This window comes from Pholis gunnellus, assembly GCF_910591455.1.
Source record: "Pholis gunnellus genome assembly, chromosome: 12".
Classification (NCBI taxonomy): Eukaryota; Metazoa; Chordata; class Actinopteri; order Perciformes; family Pholidae; genus Pholis; species Pholis gunnellus.
In genome coordinates, this window is record NC_136539.1 from 9,618,487 (window position 1) to 9,633,823 (window position 15,337).

The 15,337-nt window shown below is 42.5% G+C and overlaps 1 protein-coding gene across 5 annotated transcripts; it reads right to left on the reverse strand.

Moving 5' to 3' along the window:
* Window positions 1–1,046: 1,046 nt before the first annotated feature.
* LOC306703734 (sentrin-specific protease 7) lies at window positions 1,047–15,336 on the reverse strand. 5 transcript variants are annotated; one of them, XM_079169794.1, is made up of 24 exons: window positions 14,185–14,564; window positions 13,740–13,828; window positions 12,781–12,846; window positions 12,581–12,687; window positions 10,100–10,342; window positions 9,401–9,525; window positions 8,959–9,077; window positions 8,211–8,526; window positions 7,896–8,023; window positions 7,311–7,433; window positions 7,177–7,210; window positions 6,137–6,364; window positions 5,524–5,984; window positions 5,142–5,269; window positions 4,698–4,814; window positions 4,486–4,602; window positions 3,767–3,862; window positions 3,495–3,676; window positions 3,335–3,381; window positions 3,181–3,224; window positions 2,853–2,921; window positions 2,599–2,749; window positions 2,337–2,429; window positions 1,047–1,774 (listed from the first exon to the last, which is right to left on the reverse strand). In XM_079169794.1, exons 2-24 carry the CDS (start codon window positions 13,794–13,796, stop codon window positions 1,739–1,741), a joined length of 3,087 nt encoding a protein of 1,028 aa, XP_079025920.1. In that variant the 5' UTR covers window positions 13,797–13,828; window positions 14,185–14,564; the 3' UTR covers window positions 1,047–1,738. The 5 variants fall into 5 exon arrangements, with proteins under 5 accessions (XP_079025920.1, XP_079025919.1, XP_079025917.1 ...); XM_079169793.1 differs by lacking the exon at window positions 14,185–14,564 and adding an exon at window positions 15,205–15,336 and having other exon boundaries at window positions 1,047–2,429; XM_079169791.1 differs by having other exon boundaries at window positions 1,047–2,429.
* Between the last annotated feature and the right edge of the window lies 1 nt (window position 15,337).

Sequence of the window (15,337 nt, forward strand, 5' to 3'; positions counted from 1 at the left end):
TTATCCTATGGGGAGAACTAAATGAGCACCAAAATCATTACGATACAGCCTCTGGGTACCATGAATGTCAGTACAAACAGCTAAGATACTTCTCTCAAAGCCACAAGTAACCTCATGGAGGCACTGGAGGAAAAGTCAAGGAATCACCAAAGTCACTTGGGTACACCAAGAACCCATCAATACATTTCCTGTTCTAAAATAGGTTTGTCTCTTTGTGGCGCAGGTATCAAACCAAAGACCTGGCCATATAGTTAAACCTGGAAAAATGTTTAACTCCATCAGCTTGATCCTGTACCCAGAGATCATGGACGACCAGCCATGGAATGGGAGACAAGTAGGCCTAGAGGGCAGTGGCTGCACTCATACGGTATGAGCGCATTCCTGAATGAGAGATTTCAGTGATGCTGCGATTTCAAACAGAATACACAACACTGCACAGGCCATGCAATCCATACACGTGTGTTAATATACACGCAGTTTCCAGTGTATTAGGCACACCTGGCTCAAATGAATGCATACAAGGATATATTTCAGGACTGCTGTATTATTATTACCTTTAGCTAAGTGTAGCTAATATGCCTGATGGCTGCAGCCCACTGCCATGCACAACAGGAGGGGGATTACTCGGAGTCAGACTGAGAGGGCATCTGACACGCTGAGACAGTAAATGCACCTAAGCCGACCATGTAACCCTTTGAACAGATTATATTGCCATTGTAATGGTCAGGCATTGGTTGGCTCCTCTGGTCAAAAAGAGAATTATTAACAGTAAAAAGGAAAAAAAGGGTTTGCAGATCAGGAGCCAAAGGAAACTTTTAATATATAAAAATGAATAAATCTGTTTTATTTGCAACACAGACATTACCTTTCTGTTTTAGTTACCCAACTGTAATCCTCATCTTGTGGGACAAGCGGTCAAGTCAGGACTCTACTCAAATATTGTCCGGTTGGCATTAGTCATTAAAAACATATTGGGCTTGTTTAATGCAACTATCTAGGTTTGTGGTTACAGATGAAAAAAAACTAAAAAACAAGTGTTATTTGGTCTACAAGTTTTAATATCATTGAAACCAAAGAAACTTTGGAATCAGCTTCTGTACATTCGTCGAACACAATGCCTAGAAAACATTAAGGGTTAAAAGAGATACAAACAATCTGAACAAACAGGGAAGAAAACTAAAAGACTCTCTGCTGAGAAGTATTTAGGCAACAGTAGTGACAGACAGCAATGTCTCTTAGGTCTGAATTTAGTAGCTTTTCCGTTTGATAGCATACCATTACACATGCTAATAATGTATGTACACCCCTGAACTTTATGAAAGTTGTATTTCAATAAAATAGAAATTTCTTATGACTATCAGAACTATGATATAGAATATGTTGTATGCAAACTAACAATAAACAGCAGCCTTACATCCCAATTTGGTCTAATTCGGCTTATTAATGCAGGCAAAGTTGATCTATTAGGATCCATCGCTGTGTCCCAATATGATTTTAGAGTTGGTGGTGGATCAATTTGATGATAGTTGGTTTCCACCTGTAGAGACGGTCGTGTTTCCTATCTAGCACTGGGCGGCTCTCAGGAGAACTGAAGGAGGCACTGAGTGACTTTTTTTTTTTAGCATGTATTCAAAAAGAGATAAAAGATGGAACTGTGAGTTAATGACGGGATTCCAGTTCCCGAAGGCTTCAAGTTATCTTAGAATGAAATTCAGGTAGGCCACAAGGCAAATGTATGTTATACTCTGCCTGTGTTCATCCAGTGAAGGTGTACCTATGCAAAGAATGCAGAACCAGAACAGGTTTGATTAAAAAACCCATGACAGATAAATATGAAGTCACATGACTTAAAATGCCCAGCAAATGTCAGCAAAGAAAGCAGAACATAATGTAAAATCTAGGCGTTACACGTTTACACTCTTTCCAATGTTTCTACATATAAAATAAATACAAAACATTGTTTTCATAAAAAAAAAAAATCTTGCAGCATAAAAACAATCCGTAAAAAGACATGGGGCGTAGAAACTATTTCATGTCTAGATGTAATCTATTGTAAAACAGCTACTAGTTTACTTTAAAAATCAACCGATGCCTTCATGTTCACTCACAGGATCCAAAGACAGTCAGAGGTTTACATGTGTGGTTCGAGTTAATGTGGAAAACAATGACAGCATCTAATGCAAAGGAAATCCTTTTAGTTCACGCTGAAAAGTCCGCCGCTCACTATGAGCGCTGATTTATAATGGCTACGGGAATGGGATGCACTGAACAGAAGAGCCGCTTCATCCGTCTTATCCGTTAGTACCAAGGTTTTGATCTCGGCTAAGGTTAAGTACCAGATCTCGGATTTCGTCTCGTTTCCTCCGCACCTGCTGCCGTGGAAACCATTGTTGTAGGTGTAGAGGGAGATCAAAGTGCACCACGGGGTCCTGAGAGCAGAAGCGGAATTAATTTTCTATTACCGTGCACATGCTTTAAATCATTTTAATGTCCCACTGAGCTTCAATCAAAACACGAAGATTTAAAATATGATGCTGATCTAATATTACATTTAAATGTGTCGGACCCGAGGAAAACTGATGCTGTCAACTTCTTTACCTTCAGAAAACTCTCGACGTATTGCAGCAGGTAGAGGCCGCAGTCGCTGCTGTTGTCTTGAAGGGGAACTTTGCAGTGTGAGCTTTGCATCTGATCAGGACTAAAGTCCCTCGATGAACCACGACGGACGTCCCATTCCGACTGCAAGTAGCTGAGGGACAAATGCACATCATCTTCCATCCATTCATAAACACACACTCACACACACGCTGCAACAGACACACAGACGGACGGACTAGAAGTCTCATACTTACTCCCGTAAGAGTTTGTAGACTCGCTCATGGAGAGAAAGTTTGAGGGAATCCATGATAAGAATACACGGCCTACAGAAAAGAGAGGCACGTCTGTCATTCGATGTTTACGGGGCAGTGTGTATGCGACTGAGAGCAGACCACCAAGACCATTTAGTAACCGTTGTAGTACGCATATATGAAAAGACAAACCTCCAAGACACGGTTCAGACTCTAAATATATCTGAAAGTAACCGTCACAATCCTTTCAAAACAAAGTGTTTTACATTTAAAGACAAACCAGTTCTTACAGTCATGCATCAGGCAGCAGAATGTGTAACCGCACACTCACCTCTTGCTAAGAGTTTTCTTCTGGAAGGTCTGCTCTGTGCAGTTCTACAAACAAAGAAAAACAAAGAACAATTAAAGATTGTTGAACATGTGTCTGTGAGATCAAAGAAAATCTAGTGTTATTGCTAGTGAGCACAGGACAGAATGTATCTTACCACTGGACCAGGCAATGGGTCTTTAGTGGAATCTTCTGGAGGCTTTTCTAAAAAACACATGAAACCAACCATGAACTTTGCAATAAACAACAAAAACCCAGGATAATTGCAAAGACTGGCCGTAATTTCATCTCGTTCAGTGTCCTTTGGTCAAACGTACCCGTCTCTGTGTCCAAGCCGTCACTGTGGTTTAATGTGGGTGGTGTCTCTGCGTTGTCCTTTGGGCTTTCAGACCCCTGAGCCACCTCTTGTTCCGGCAACTCGCCGTTTGGACCACTCCAGGTCTCAGACTTTGGCTCGTCCAGTCCAGGAAAGCAGATGACAACTAAATACCAATGAGCCCTAAACAGACAACAGAGCAATGTGATGCATAATGTGATATACAAAAAAACCCTCTGTACAATCCACCTCTTCATGATGTTTTTAACTCACTCCTGATTGACAGGGACAAACAGGAAGTCCTTTTTGAAGATGTCAACATGGCGTGTCCACGTCTTCACCCGTTGGTGTCGCCTCTGCCTCTGACAGCTGGACACACACAAAAATAAACAGTAAATCACATACATATAAACAACTATAGACACTTGAGAGTAGTGCTGGGAGGTCCAAGTCAAATGTTTCTCCCGTACTGGCTCCGTATACCGGGTCTGGACCTCTGAATATATCAAACTTTTGAGTTTTTGGGAATTCTTGAGTCTCGAGCGCTAAGAGCGCAGGGCCAGTGCCGAGTGGAAGCAATTTATTCTCCATTTAACTTCCAAAATATTAAGTTGAAGGCTTCAATAAGCTGATAATTTATGAAATCATACATCATCTTACTTTATTTATTGTGATGCTTATATTGATTCTACTTGTTTATTCTTTTTACGGTACATCTACAAATGTTGTAACAGGCCAGTACTAGAAATGGAAATAATAAAAATATGTACATTTATATGCAAAACAATTAACAACACTCTTTAGTTTTGTGATGGAGTTTCAATTCTGATGCCTTTCCATCATTTGGTAATAAAAGACAAAAAGAAGAAAGAGTTTGTCATTGTCAGCCTCACAGAGTGCGAGGCTGTGGCTATTTCCTGGAAGCAGCACAAACAAAGATTCGCAACAGAAGAGATTCATTTTTGGATCATTCTTTTGGCAGCACTACGCACGAGTCAGTGGTGACGCCTTCGCTGGCGTTGTCCCTCCGTGTCAGCTGCTTGTAAAAGAAGCTGCTGAAGATGTGGGAGCGCTCGGCCACAGCAGCAGAGGCATTCTGGAGGACGTATCTGGTTCAAAAACACATCGACACGATCGGTTCAAAGGGTGGATCTATTTCCCAACAATCTTGTGAGGAACGAAAATATTCAAATGCATCACTTACTTGAGGTAAAAGTCAATGATAACATCATTTAGGAAGTGCCCGGTGTCGAGGCAGCGCAGGTCCTCCATTGTGACGGTTATTCCTCCTTTCAGTGGAGGGGGGGGGAACTGGATCAACCTAAGCAGAGGTGGAAGATAGAAGAGCCGGTTTACAGTGGCAGTAGATGAATGATGCACAGAGAAACCATACATCTGAAGGCCATTCAAAAAAATGTTTCTTCCATCAGTTACATGCATTCAGTGCTCCAGCATTAAGCTTTAAACTTGGGCTGGTTAAAGATCTGTATTCTGTATCGGTAAATACAGCGAGTTAATGTTTCAGGATCCTGAGAGAAAACCCTGGATCAGTGCATCCCTGTGCTGTATTTTTAAGAGGGAACTGCATTGGCTGCAAGAAGCCACGTGCCAACCCCCTGCTGCATATATGATAATGGAGGTTACTTGCCTGCGAGCCAGGCTCTGATGTTTAAATTTAGTCAAGCTTGAGCGTGGTTTACACATGGACACGGAGTAGGATCCTTTGGTTCTACGATGGCACAGCGTGTACACAGAAGTGGGCTCCTTCTTCTTTTCCTGAGGGAGGAAATTCATATCACAGGAGCAACATGTCAGAATTTAACACTGACCATATGAACAAGTGGTTCCCAACCCGGGGGTCAGGGGGACAGAAAATAAGTCTGAGGCGTTGCAATATGTTTAACAGGAGATGATAAACAGTCAAATATAGCAAAATATCACAGATTTAACCGGGGACGAGTAGTAAACATATGCATGAGGTAGATACTGCTTTGTTTTAAAAGGCCAAAAATAACTTGGGAACAACTTACCTCAGGCCGATGTTGGAGCTCCTGCTCCTTCTGATCCTCCTCTGGTTTGAGTTGCGTCCCCGTCTCTTGTTCCGTCTCTGACTCTTGTTCCGTCTCCGTCTCCAGCGCGGTCTCCTTCTGCGACTCAACCTCCAGCTGGATGTGAGGTGTGTCGTCATCGTCCGTATCGCAAGGCGAACCATCCTGGTCCGGGTCTAGACTAGAGTCAGTGGTCTCCAGGCCGAGCAGAGACAACAGATGAGAGTCCAGTCCAGTCCTTCTGATCAGCTCCAGGCTATCATCCAGAGAAAGAACAGGAGAGCGGAAGTCCTCCAAACAACTGATCTGGTCTGCATTGTGGACGGATTGTTCCTGCGTCAGACTGTTGAGACAGTCGATGTCCAGGAGGGAGCGTAATAAAGCCCCCTCCATTCCCTCCACAGGATATTTCAGCGTCAGCAGAATGAAGGGGCTCACCTTGGCTGTTCAAATCAAAAGAAAACAACAACTGTTATCATGCGCCATGCAGATTTACATTAGGAATAATGTGACGCATCACACACTACAGAGCAATCGCAACCTAAATGCTACGTGTCTCCAATAACCATTAAATGTGAGGTGGAAGTGTGCTCACCAGAGCTCGTGTTTCCGTCTTGTTTGACACACAGCTTCAGGAGTTCTCGCCGTGTAGCAGCTGCGGCGCTTTGTGACACACAAAACAGAAGAACGGCAACGGGGACAGGCTCCTCGTCATCCTTAAAGTGAAGCTCCCGCTCCTCCAGTTCCTGCTGTTCCCACACACTGTACCTCCTCAGGTCTTTACGATCCAGCGTTAATACCACCTCCACCTGTTTATCGGCGTCTGGAGAGAACGAGGTGGTGCGCTTAGTTCAGCAGCTCCCCGAGTCTTTACCACGCTAAAAAGAACGCCTCACACACACAAAAACAACAAGGACACACCTCACATTTTCCCCCTCCTATAGCAGTAAATACTTTCCATCAACTTCAAAACCAAAGAAAGTCAATCCCATCTTCCATCCAGATTCAAGCTTCTCTCTGTAGATGTTCCAATCGTGCCACTGCAGATGCCTAAATACAGCTTTAGAGCTTTCCTAATCAGTGTGAATCCGACGAACATTTTCAAATCATAGAAAATAATGTTTCTATGCTCAAATCGCCACATTTGTTCCTACATCTTGTAGGTTCTTGTGAATCATCCTGAAGGCTCAAGGTTTAAGTATTCGGCAGTTATTCATTCAAAACTAATCCAGACTCATTTTCCAGAAGCAAAACTTGTGCTTGCGAGAAAATATGTTGCTCGGTTTGCACAAAATATTTCACAAAACTATCATGTTTAACAAACGTATGTCAAAGCCAACATCACACCTCTAGAAATGACCACCGTAGATCCCTGAAGGGCAGATTTCACAGGCTCAGAAGGTGAAAGTGCACTAGAGACTTGAGGGTCTAATCCAGGAACACACACACACACACACACACACACACACACACACACACACACACACTTTAGCATCTGAAATAGACCACTAAGCTGTGAGTGGATGGTGTGCAGACAGCATAACCAAAACAAGCAGTTTAAACCACCCACACCAAAAGTGATTTTACTTTAGTGTACTTGATACCAACGTTTAAAATAACTACTCACAACATTACCTGTCAGTGGAATTATGATTTGTTGGTCTGCTATCTGTGAAAGAGAAATACAAAAAAAAAAAAGGTGTTACGCCTCATGTCCTGAAATGTGATACGAATACCGAATGTGAGTTGATGTAGTTCACACAGTTTACCATGATGTCTCCATTGGCTTTCCCTTGGTATCCTCCACAGTGCAGTGTGAAGAAGGAGTAGTCTATGCTGGGGATCGAAGAGACTTCCGATGAACCAGGAAGATCTACAACTACACGAAACACCTGCAACACACAAACACACTCAGTTTGGAGAAAAGGGTGCAAACAGTAGTACACAACAACAGTACAATAACCCCAAATACTACGATGAGATCGAGCTGTAAGGTCAAAAAATAGTCAAAACCGTTTTTTACTTTTTCAATCTAATATCATATATTTCCAATTCTGATATTTTTAAGCCACTATGTGTAGGTTTTAAAAACGCCCTTCCTTTGGCGCCACCTAGTGACAGGAAGATGAATTGACACCGCAGTTGACAGCAACGCCTACTGCAACTTTTTGGTATCTTGTTATAAAAACATCGCTCTCAATAAAGTTAGCTTGAGAGGGAATGGGGGTTAAAAAGTACGTACAAAACTCTGAATCAATTTAGAAAAAAAGAAAAGGAGTTTGTTACAGCAGGAAAGTCAGTGAAGTAATTGTGAACTGAAGCTCGTATGAGACACAGGGACACATTCTGCCAACCTGCACGCGCTCTATATCAGAAGCTTCTTGCAGTTTGGCCACAGCTTCCTGTATTACTCCGTCTTCCACAGTGACCAGTGTGTTGGATGCTGCGTCACCACTCTCCTCATCATCACTGGACAGCACAACTGAAAAAAACAAAAGAAAAGAAACTATGTGTTTATGCCCGTTCTTCCAAGAGCCCGTTTCAGAAACAGCTGGCAGATAATCAGTGCTTCCGTTAACGGAGTTTCTGCACAGATCATTTCAAATTTAATTTTCAGCAGTCGAATGCTGCTACCAAGTCTAGAAGATCTCATCCTGTGTTGTACTCACTGGGTTCACAGGTTATAGTTGTGTTGTCCTGGCTAGACGATAGGCTTCTTCTGGGGGTACTAACAGAGTCTCCGGCCTCCAAATTTGGACAGATGGTTGGGAGCAGAACATCCGTTTGATCATCCGCTCCCACCGTGAACTGTACAATGGTACGGTCCGGGCTCTCCAAATCTCCACTTTCTTCCAGACAAGCGCGCGTCGGTGCCCGTCCTCCATCTCTTCTGTCTTCTCCGGTGAGGCGAAGCACACTCTCGCGGTGGCGTTTGGGGCTGCCTGTCCCATTGCACTGGGACTCTTCATCCTTTTTTTTCCTCTTCTGTGGAAACAGCACAGAGCGCAGCACCTCTATTTAGGCGTTAGTTCATCCGACAACTCATGCTGGTGTGCAAAGATGAACTACCGATATCGAGAAAGAACAACAGGCTGATGGATTTCAACTACTTTTGTTCACAAGTGGTATGTAAAGCTTTTTACTGGATATTCATAATTTCATCCACTTAGGTAAGAACGTGTGGCTTTTACATTTATGTGATGGTATTAATTTCAGAGTTGTGCCGTGTTGGAGTGTCCTAAAATTGACTCAAGGGCGTATTCAAGACATGTTATGAAAAAATGCAATCACTTTAACATAATGAGGTGCACGTCTGGTCCTTAATTTAAGCCTTTTGTGGTTGTGTTTGAATGAAGTCTACTCATTGGCTGGACGGAGAGTTCTGAGGCTTTCTCTGCGGCCCTGCTCGGTACTCACCAGACTGTGCTGCACTTCTTTTTCTGGTTCAGTCAACCGGTCCTTGATGCTAGCTGGGGGGAACTCATCACAACTTCCTGTATCCACAGCAGGCTCCCAGCTCACTGACAGCCCACAATCTGTATGAGATGGATAAATACTGATCAACATATCTATCAGGCTAAAATAAACACAGGCAGTACTGACTGCCACTACTGCTACAACTATGACGAGAAAGTAGAGAAGACATGCTTGTAAGCGAACAGCTGAGCAATAAATCTTTCCCATTGGAAGAACCCTTAAAAGGACATACGAGACAAAGACAGGGAAAAGTAGCTGAATGTAAGCACGACGCTTTCCGTGTGGGAGCAGAACTGATGAAGTCAAAGTTTTACGAGTCACGGTCACGAAGAGCAGCAGCAGATCAGCAACAGTGTGTCTGAATGCCGTCATGTTTACACACCTACAACTTCAGCGAATTTGAAGTCGTCTCCGTTGTCCTTTCCTATTATCACCTCTTCAATATCTTTGTTTTCTTCTATTTCCACTTCACCATCAACATGTTGTGATCTTGCCCTGAGTTTTGACCTAAAGCAAGAATGAAAAGAATGAAAGAATTAACACATTGTTTTTATTTAGCAAAAGCCACACAAAGTAGAGTAAAACTTAGTCATAGGGAACTTCATATACAAAAAAAATGTACCTAACCAAAGAAATGAGACAAAAAAAACAAAAGCAGAAACACATATTTGATCTAGAATCTAAGTTGTGAAAGCTTTCCGTGAGGTGTTATTCCAAATAAAATCACCACGTTTTCTTCCTGGAAAACACTGAGAGCCAAAGAGTCAGCCGGCAAAGCCAAACTCCATTAAAAGGTGACGGTGAGCAGCTGCAGTCTGGCTCCTTATTAGTCAGTTAGAAACAAAACAAAACATGGGCCAGGTTGAAAAATAGCAAAGTAACCTTTTAAGGTGAAAACAAATCTTCAGGAGGTCATCGATTCCCGGCACATTAAAGCGACTTGTTATCTTTACATTTCGCTAATTATACAGATTAAAACATACACGGTATAACGTGCTAATTAAGCATTAAGAGGTGCTGGCAGGTGGAATTGGTTAACTTTGAACAGGGCCAAAGTATTGCCTCAACAGGGACTTCCTACCTATGAGCGGGCGAAGAGGTGGTCTTCTGGTTGCATTTAGGGGTTACACTCTTGTTCTCATCATTCCTGGCCTCCCTCTGTCTGGACCTCACGTCTCTGCAGATCAGGGGCTCCTCTCTGGAGCGACCACTCTCCCTCCGTGACCCTCGACTTCCCAAAGCGCGACTCTGTTTTATCCTTTCCATGTACTCCTTGCCGGGTTCCGTCTCTAGGACATTGGTCAAGATCAGACAGGGCTTCCTCCTACGGGATGAAACACAGAAGCAGTTATTCACAACCTTCCTGGAGCAAAGCATTCAAGGTATTCTAACTAACAGCTCATCTACCATCGCAGGTCAGACCTTGTGTTTACCACAGGATCCAGAGGGAGGGGTGTAGATAAGCCATGTGTGCGGTCATGATAAGCGTGGCCTTGAGTCACGGGGCTCATAAACAAGGTTTTCTTTAAGCAGGTGATAGAAAAGTCATTTTCTCAGATGAAAAGGCCGTAAAACCCAAGTTTTTATGAAACATTGACGAGTCATGGTTTGAAAGGTTTCTGTACAATCGGTGAGGAAAGCACGATACTTCTACAATGTTTGCAACATCACACCTAGAGCATCGGTTTGTGTCATGCACGGAGCTGCATCACCGTTAACATACAGCGATGTCAACAAAGACAGCAAGACAGAAGTTAAAAGTTCCGTACCAGTCTGTGAAAAGAGGGTAAGTGAATGAGCTGAATAGAACAAATGTTGACACGTGCAGTAAATGTTAAACATTTTTTTTGTAATATTACAATTATTCAATCACTGTATAAATGAATTAGCCACAGTTTAAAAAATTGCTATTTTCAAATTAAGATGGAATACCTCTCACCAATTAAAATGATAACAATCGAATCTAAATAAAAGAAGACCTGTACATTTAACATACAGTATCTGCACAGTCATCATATTAAAAGTAAAAAAAACTTTATGTAAAAGACTTTGAATATATACATCTCATAAATACATTGAACTCCAAAGATGCAGCCTACAATACTGCTTTAGATGTTCAAAGGGTTAAGAAATTAAAGTTATAATTTTAATATTGCTGATGAAAAAAAAAATGAATTATTTCAATAAAATGATATTAAAATGTTAGGGTGAGAGCCCCATCTTGTGAAAGTTTAAGAAAATGCAATCAACTCTACAGAGCACAAACTTGATTTATTTTGCACCGCTTTCAACAACAAGGCATTTCAAAGTGCTTTACATAAGACAGAAACACATGGAGCGCTTCAGCAGCTGAATGGTTACAGCGCACAACACAGTATTGCAGTGCAGCTGGTTTGATTCCAGCCGTGGACCGTTGTTGCATTTCATCCAACCAACAGAATACCAGGCAGAGATGCTTGGTGCTGAATGGCGGCGATTTGAGATGTCGCAGGTCAGCTTAGTGGCATACATGAAAACTATTTGCAGCTTCTTATCAGTCTGGCGAGCCCAGGAAGGAGAGCGCTGTTCTCTCCATCGTCTTTGGAATCCACGAGGTTGGCGTTACAGATTGTGCCCGTTTGGGCGCTGGACTCTTCGGGAACACTCCCATGTCGGGAATTAGCAGTAGCCATCTCTACTTCTGTGTCATGGTCTCAATAATGAATCAAGTCTGTTTTCCAGCTGTTCCATCTATAGCTGTCTGCCAGATGTCAGAGATCGAAGCGGGACGGCATGATGCAGCTGGTAGAGCCGTCGACTGGTAAACTGAAGGTTCCTGGCTGATTCGGGCTCCTCCAGAGAGCGTGTCGAAGTGTCCTTGAGCAAGGCAACTGAACCCCCGACCACTCCCGATGAGCAGGTTGGCACATTGCATGCAGCGCTTCAGGACTGCAACCAATATTATCACATAAGCGATCATATTTTGTGTGCGCGCGAGTTAAACTTCCACTAGAATCATAGTGGAGCAGGAAACGTCAGCCTTCTTTTCCATCCTTGAGGGTAGGCGCGTAGGGAGGGTGGCGCGTGCGCTTGTCACAACATGTGCTTGTAAAAAAACACATTTGTGCACGAGGAGCAGAATATTTATTGCAGTGGTAATAATTATCTTGTCTGAAATAAAGTTATCGTCTTCAATAAATCGTGACAATCTGTGCACTTTATGGATTCTGATGAGCAGAGAGGTACAGCGTAGTCCAGGGTACGATGCTGTCAGTAGTCCACCGAGTTACGGTGACGTTAACGTTGTGGGTAGCAGATGGCGGTTGAAAGTAGATTATCTAAACTCAAAGTTGTCAGAAATGATCCTCCCGGTGATTTAGTTGTTACAGAAAACCTGTCTAACCGTGTTGCAGTTTTAGATATCATCTTACATATCAGCGAAGCCGAGAAGAGCTTCTGCACTGTAGCGAAGCAGGAAGTGAGCCTAGTTTAGTACGGACAACACAATGTGTTATAGGCAGAACAAGAACTGCAATCAACAACCTGAAAAGGTCCATCTGTCAAAACCAACTAGTCTGCTTACCTGGCCATTTCCAATGTTGCAAAGTTGTGATCAAACTGCATGCATCCATTCATATGCTGTGAACTACGATGTCTGCGTTTGCAACCTGCAAATGCAGTCCAGGAAACCTGTTAAAGGGAAGGAGATGGTGGGAGTCTCAGATATAATCCAGAATAAACGTGACATTTGTTCATGTGGTCACAACAAAGGCATCGCTGTACCTGGCTTTCTAACTTTCCACACTGTGATGAAAGAGCTGGCACGGAGATTTTGAGTGGGTTTTCCATCTAAAATTCACAGGGTGGTTAGTTACCATGCAACAGCCAAAAAGTAAGCGTGCAAAATACATGTGGCTCGGGGCAAAAGGGCAGAGAAAGGCAAAAGGGCAGAGCTGAAGCCTCTGCAGGCCGCATCACACATGGGTTTGGAGCTGGACACTGGTTTAGACAGCTGCCTCATAACGCCGCCATTTAAGGGGAAACGTGACTCTGAGGTACGTCTACACTCGCACACACAGAAGGACGAGGAGAGGAGACGCTGAGTGCAGACTGAAGCATGTGTGCAAAGTCAAAAACAAGGCCTATAAACAGCACTTGTGGAGTCAACACGACATTTCTTTTTAGAAAAAACATGTCCGAGTGTGGGACGGAGCAAATGTGCTGCTGTAATGACACAAGTCTGTGCTGCATGTTAACCGGGAGGTTGGTTTATGCTCACTTGTAAGGATTTGTTCATTATCCGTCTTGGGTAATGGGAAATGGATCGTTTTCCCGTGGTCACACAAAACAAGCAATTTAATGAACAGAATTTGGACCGGTGTTACATTTTCTGACATTTTCTAGGCCGCATGGTGAACTGAGAAACTGCAAAAATCCATAATGAAAATAATATTTTGTTGCAGCACTGGTATCAGCAAAGAAATGTCTAACCCTTACTGAGATACATTTCTTTAAACAACAGGGAAGTGGGTTCAATGATCAACTGAATTTAGCAATATAGCAATCACATGAGCAGGTCTGAGCAGGTGAGAGTAGAGCCATTAATCCATCCCAGATCACCACCAGCTTGTGATCAACACAAGAACAGCACAATATGATTGGCAGCCATAAAGCAAGCGTCACTTCAGTACAAAAAGGTTGTAAGCTAACATGCATGTGGTGAAAACATGGGTCACACATACCCGGTTATCCTTGTCAACATTAAATGGAATAGTTAAGGCTCTTCTTCGCTCCATCATGGTCCACAATTTGGTAAGACACAGCAAGAACGCTGCAAGAAAAACATACAAAACAATATAAACTTTGTCAGATGGCATGCATGTTTAATTTTGAATTTTTGTTTTTGAAAAATGACAACTAAAAATACTTTAAATTTTGGTTGCACATATAGCACGTGTAACGCAAACGTTACCCGTTCAAAACAGGGCACCCCTATGATAATCATGGGAATTGTTTTGCACCCCCTCGCAACGACCAGCTGTTAAGAGTTTTTAAATAATTGCAGGTGCCTGCACACGACCGAAACTGAAGCCATTAATCGGATAGCGGTAGCATTAGTCAACTGCTTGCTAGTGCTACGCTACATTGTCTATGATGCTAGCTAAACGTAGCAGAGATAAAGCTTACCCGAGGCCGGGGCTTCTCTTGATATCAACAGAGAATATAAGGAGTGTGTATACAACTATTTCCAAACCAAGGTTTCCAACAGCACCTTGTAAACACTGTAGAGACACATTTTGCTGGTCCCAATTCACTTCACAGGCGTTTCAATGCTACTTTAGCAACATCCGGTGATCACCGGAAGTGTTTCGGGGGAAACAGCGAGATGCACAAAGAGGTTATGTTCGCGGGTTCTGATGGAAGCCCGCCTATTTGGAATAAGTTACTGCAATATATTGATTATGTCATCCAGATGTTGTAATTAACTAAGCAAAAGCTCGGCTCGAGGCTTCCCGCGACCGTTATAGATTAATAGATTGACTACGATACTACTATTTACAGCTCTGCTACACAACAGCAAGACATTAGCACTTTCGCGCATGTATTTGTTTCTGATTCCGGAGAGACGCTAGAGAAGTACTCCTTTGTACTTCCGCTTTCGTCAGTCAACCACACCAGACCGTTCAGTTTGTCAAGTGCTTAGGATAAAGAAATGAAATGAAATATATTCAGAAGAGACGACATTCTTCATTATATATGAGAAAAATGTAAACATAAATATTGCAGGCATTATACAGATAAAACAAATGCAGGAAAGATACATGCATTATATACATTCTAGATTAAGCAAACATTCAATTCAGTAACCATTTTGTCTGTTGTGTGGGCTGGATCTATCTATCTTTTATGTATGCATTCTTCATTTGGAAGGGACATAGACAAACTAAAATACTGCTATGTAATGCATGTAGCTGTTTGAAGCCATTGCAACACCCGTCCCTTAACATGCACATTTTAAACTGCATGTTAAGGGACAACATTCTCAAACTAGTTTTTCAGACCTGTCTGGTTAGCGTTACTCTTCCTAGTATGCAAAGCACATACTTACATACATAGACAATAATAAGTCACAAAAGCAGTACAAATAATAAAACAACTAAGCACGCAAAAGATGAAACATTTACATAATCGTGCAAAATACGTTACAGGCTCGAAGCAAAATTTAGCGTCCAACAGAAAAGACTGGTTTCCAGTAGGTTGTAAACAGGAGCGAACCATCTCGTACTTATTCTCTCATCTTTAGCCACAAGTGCTAAAGTCTACCTGTGTGTGTATTTGC

Bases quoted from the DNA above. Each gene is read 5' to 3' on its own strand.
- LOC306703734 (XM_079169793.1), bottom strand. From the start codon at position 13,796: ATGATGGAGCGAAGAAGAGCCTTAACTATTCCATTTAATGTTGACAAG. The intron at 10,343-12,580 runs GTAAGCAGACTA...TTCATCCCGTAG, and splicing joins GCAACATTGGAAATGGCCAG to GAGGAAGCCCTGTCTGATCT. The intron at 3,225-3,334 runs GTAAGATACATT...CTTTGTTTGTAG, and splicing joins ACCCATTGCCTGGTCCAGTG to AACTGCACAGAGCAGACCTT.